This window comes from Nicotiana tabacum, chromosome 23, assembly GCF_000715075.1.
Source record: "Nicotiana tabacum cultivar K326 chromosome 23, ASM71507v2, whole genome shotgun sequence".
NCBI classification, from domain to species: domain Eukaryota; kingdom Viridiplantae; phylum Streptophyta; class Magnoliopsida; order Solanales; family Solanaceae; genus Nicotiana; species Nicotiana tabacum.
Window position 1 is genome coordinate 80,397,934 of NC_134102.1, and position 4,102 is coordinate 80,402,035.

At 38.1% G+C, this 4,102-nt stretch overlaps 1 protein-coding gene across 1 annotated transcript; it reads right to left on the reverse strand.

Annotated features, from left to right (window-relative positions):
• Positions 1 to 426: 426 nt before the first annotated feature.
• On the reverse strand, positions 427 to 1,753 carry LOC107819459 (uncharacterized). The gene is made up of 2 exons (XM_016645562.2): positions 1,715 to 1,753; positions 427 to 867 (listed from the first exon to the last, which is right to left on the reverse strand). Exons 1-2 carry the CDS (start codon positions 1,751 to 1,753, stop codon positions 427 to 429), a joined length of 480 nt encoding a protein of 159 aa, XP_016501048.2.
• Between the last annotated feature and the right edge of the window lie 2,349 nt (positions 1,754 to 4,102).

The window sequence follows — 4,102 nt, forward strand, 5'->3', positions numbered from 1 at the left end:
CTTTCCAGAAGCATGCCCGGACTGTGCACGCAAATCGAGGAGGGTATAAATGAGATTTTTAAAGCTTAAGAGCGCAAATTCGAGTTCTAAAATATAAGATGACCTTTTGGGTCATCACAGAATGTGTACTGCATTTTGTATTCATAATTATTCAAATGTATTCAGATTGTATTATATGTATAATGCATTTTGTATTGATATGTATTCAGCGGATTGTAATTATGTATTCAGATATAATGCACCTGTGTGTATTCATATTTATTCAAAATATAAATGCAGTATGTATTCAGCAGTTTACTAAATTATATTTAGCAGTATGTATTTACGCAATAATCCAATACACCAACTAATCAATATGTATTATTTCAAAATGTCATCGGAATCTATGACACATCGTTGTTGCAGTAATATAAGTCAGAATATGAACTAAGTCCTATGTGGAGCATTTCTACAAGTACGCTTATTATGTCCTCCCTGCCCACATATGCTACACGAATGTTGATTTTTCTTCTGCAACAATTCACTGAACAGCTTATCGCGCTTCTTCTTTGGCCTTCCAGGAGGTCTTTTCCATTTGGGTGGTAAGACAACTTCCTCTGATATATGTGCTGGTATATTCCATTCATTTTGGTCAGGCAGCGGATACACGAGCACCTCGTATGTCATTACAACAGACTTTGGTTTGTAATAGTCCGAGCAATAATCTTCTGGCATTAGAAACTTTCTCTTCAAGACATCCCAAGCATGTGGGCTTGGTAATTCGTCAACTTGGAACTGCCCACAACTGCACTTTCTCTCTAAGAGGCAAACTGTGTAATGCCTTCCTTCATCCTTCACCGTATGCAAGTATTCAGTCGATGGTACAACCTACATTTAAACATAGACCTATAAGTTTTGAACATTTTTAAGAAAAGTCATATATATATCAAAGAATAGACGTATTAAATACAATATAGATATATATAATTAAAAAACAATTTAAATATACAACGGTAGACTTTTATTTATCTTTCAGAATTATCATCTATATTGAATTCAAACAAATATGTATGTATAAAATACAATGAAATACAAACATATATGTAGATATAAAATACAAAGACATATAGTGATATACAATGAAATATATTGAATACCGTGGAATACAGTCTATATTTAGGTGTGATGACCCAAAATATTATCTTTAAATTTAATAAGAAATTCTGTATTCTAAGACCTTGAAAAGAACCATTTATCAATCCTCGACTTGAGTGCGCAGTCCGTACAATTTTCCGGAAAGTTTTTATGTGAAAAATGTATTAAAATGGGAAATAGAGCTTTAAAATTTAAGTGAGTTGACTTTGGTCAACATTTTTAGCAAACGGACCTGGATCAGTGTTTTGACAGTTCCGGTAGCTCCGTATCGTGATTTGGGACTTGGACATATGCTCGGAATTTAATTTGGAGGTCCCTAGCTCAAGTTATGATCATTTAATGGAACTAGCAATTTAAACGCTAAATATTTAAAGTTTGACCACGGGGTTGACTTTTTGATATCGGAGCCAAAATTCGATTCTAAAAATTTGAACAGCTCTGTTATGTCATTTATGACTTGTGTGCCAAATTTGAAGTCATTCCGAATTCATTTAATATATTTTGGCACGAGATTTGCAAATTTAAAGGTTTAAAACTCATCTTGAAAAGAAGTGGATTTCATACTCTACTTCTTGCTCACCTTCGTTGTGAACTTCACATGTGATGCGTTGACATTCATAGCTTCTTTGTTTTCAGACTTGGGTACAAACTTGCTCCATTTCCTAACTTCTTGCTTGTCGTTCCCTTTGCGAGGCTCATAGATAGGCAGCCTTTCGTTTCCAGCGGAGGCCATGCTTAACTCCATGTCATAGGCACGAGCGCAAGTTCTTCAAATGTGCTAGGCTTGATACCTTGCAAGATGTAGCGCGGTCCCCAATGCATGCTTTGGATGCACATATCTATTCTAAAAGCTTCACTAGGCCTCATTTGTTTGCACTTAATAGAGGTCTGAATCTTAATCATTCAGATCTTAGACGTTAAGTGTGTTTGTTTTTAAAGCCCGGATCTTAATTATTCAGATCTTAATCATTAAGTGTGTTTGTTGTTTTTACTTCACAACCACTTAATGGGTCTGAATAGGTCTGTATGATTAAGATCTACAATAAAGACTTAATTTTATTAAGATGCTATCATCCATATTTATTATTAACTACCGCCACCGCCTACCATTATCAACTACCATTATGCCGCCACCACCACCACCATCATCATCAATCATAGCCGCCATCATTATCGACTATCACCACCCACCATCTCCACCACTGCCACCACCATCATTCTCAACCACAATCAACACTCATTCACCTCAACTACCATAACTAACTACCCTATCACCATCAACAACAACAGCCGACACTGCCCATTATTATAACCTACCACCACCCACCAACACCTTCCTCAATCACAACTACCATCGCCACCCGCCATTATTAACTATCACCACCAACCAACACCATCCTCAATTATAATCACCACTAGCTACTACCTTGAACCACCACCATCAACCAGAACTACCAGCAATCACCGCCTCTAGTCGGCATTCACCCATTAGCCATCACTACCAACAACTATCATATTTTTAAAAAGTATATATTTTATTGATAGAATATTAGATTAATTAGCATTTTATTTGAATTTTATGTTTATTAATTTTCAAATAAAGATAAATCTTATACATTCAGATGTTAAAAATCAAACAGTCTTAATCATTTAGTATTTATAACTTAATACACATCTTAATATTCAGCTGTGTATTTAGATTCAGATGTCTTAAATCTTAATACGCATCTTGATATTCAGATGTGTATTCATATTCAGACATCTTAATCTTAAAAAAAACAAATGAGGCCTAAGCCTCTCTTTGCAGTTGAGGCTTGCATTCCTCCAACGATTGATACAGTCGAAAACTGGTTCACCCTTTCGTTGATGAGTATTTGTAAGTTCTATCATACACATATAGTGTCTCGTACTATAAAAATGAATGAGGAACTCTTGCTCTAGTTGATCCCATCAATAAATAAATCTAGCCTCGAGGTTTGTGTACTAGTCAAAAGTATTTCCTTTTAATGAGCGGACAAACTGCTTGACGAGGTTATCTCCATGGGTCCCAGCATTATTGCATGTCTCAACGAAGTGCGCCACATGTTGCTTTGGATTTCCCAGCACGCATCTTCAACATATCGATCCTTGATATGTACGACTTTGCGTAGGCAAAGGAGGACTTGGAAGCAACTTCATATTTGTTTTTTATAGTCCCTTCAATGAACTCCTTTAGTTGATTGATTGGAATCATCCCTTCCAAAGAGACTGGAATTTCCTTAGTGGATGCAACTTGTCGTGGGGGAGGATCAATCTCTTGAACTTCTGGGAGTTTGCCAGGTGCATGAGTGGATTATTCTTCCATCAAGATTCTCACCCTGTCTGTTAGCTTGTCAATTCTAGCATCTTGATTTTGCATACACTTGGTTAAGATAGTGATTGCTTCCGTCAAGTTGGCCAACTGCTCTTCCACAAATGAAGTGTTTGTCACCATGGCTTGCATGATTGATGTAGATGATGGGGAGTAGCATGGATTGTCCAACAGATAGATTCATATTTTACATATTATGCAGGCTGTTGGCTTACATCAGTTCTACCAGTTGGGACAGCAAATGCTATAGCATACCGGCAAGGGAGCGGCAGCTTTGCACGTGTTTGGCCGGCGGGTTACTGAAATGGCTACCGAGACATTGAGATGTGCCCGAGATGATGAGAAATTAGGATACGAGGCTGCTTATGTGCTGCTAGAGGAGTACAATCATAGGCCACCAGTGGAGCCTGAACGTGGTAGACGTTGCAAGCGTGGCCAGAGAGGAAGCGGTGTCCCATGATGTCGTGGTGGTCGGCGAGAACGGGGTCCCCAGCAAGGGGGCGTTGAGGAACCTATGGAGGATATTAGAGGTGATCAGCCGGGTGAAGACCCTAAGCCACACGATGCTCCTCATGATATGCCGTCATTCAGCCTTCAGCTATCCTCAAGGAATGCACA

Excerpts from the sequence above, each read along its gene's own strand:
- LOC107819459 (XM_016645562.2), bottom strand. The coding sequence starts at position 1,753 with ATGAATGTCAACGCATCACATGTGAAGTTCACAACGAAG. Across the intron at positions 868-1,714 it reads ATGTGAAGTTCACAACGAAG|GTTGTACCATCGACTGAATA; the intron begins GTGAGCAAGAAG and ends GTTTAAATGTAG.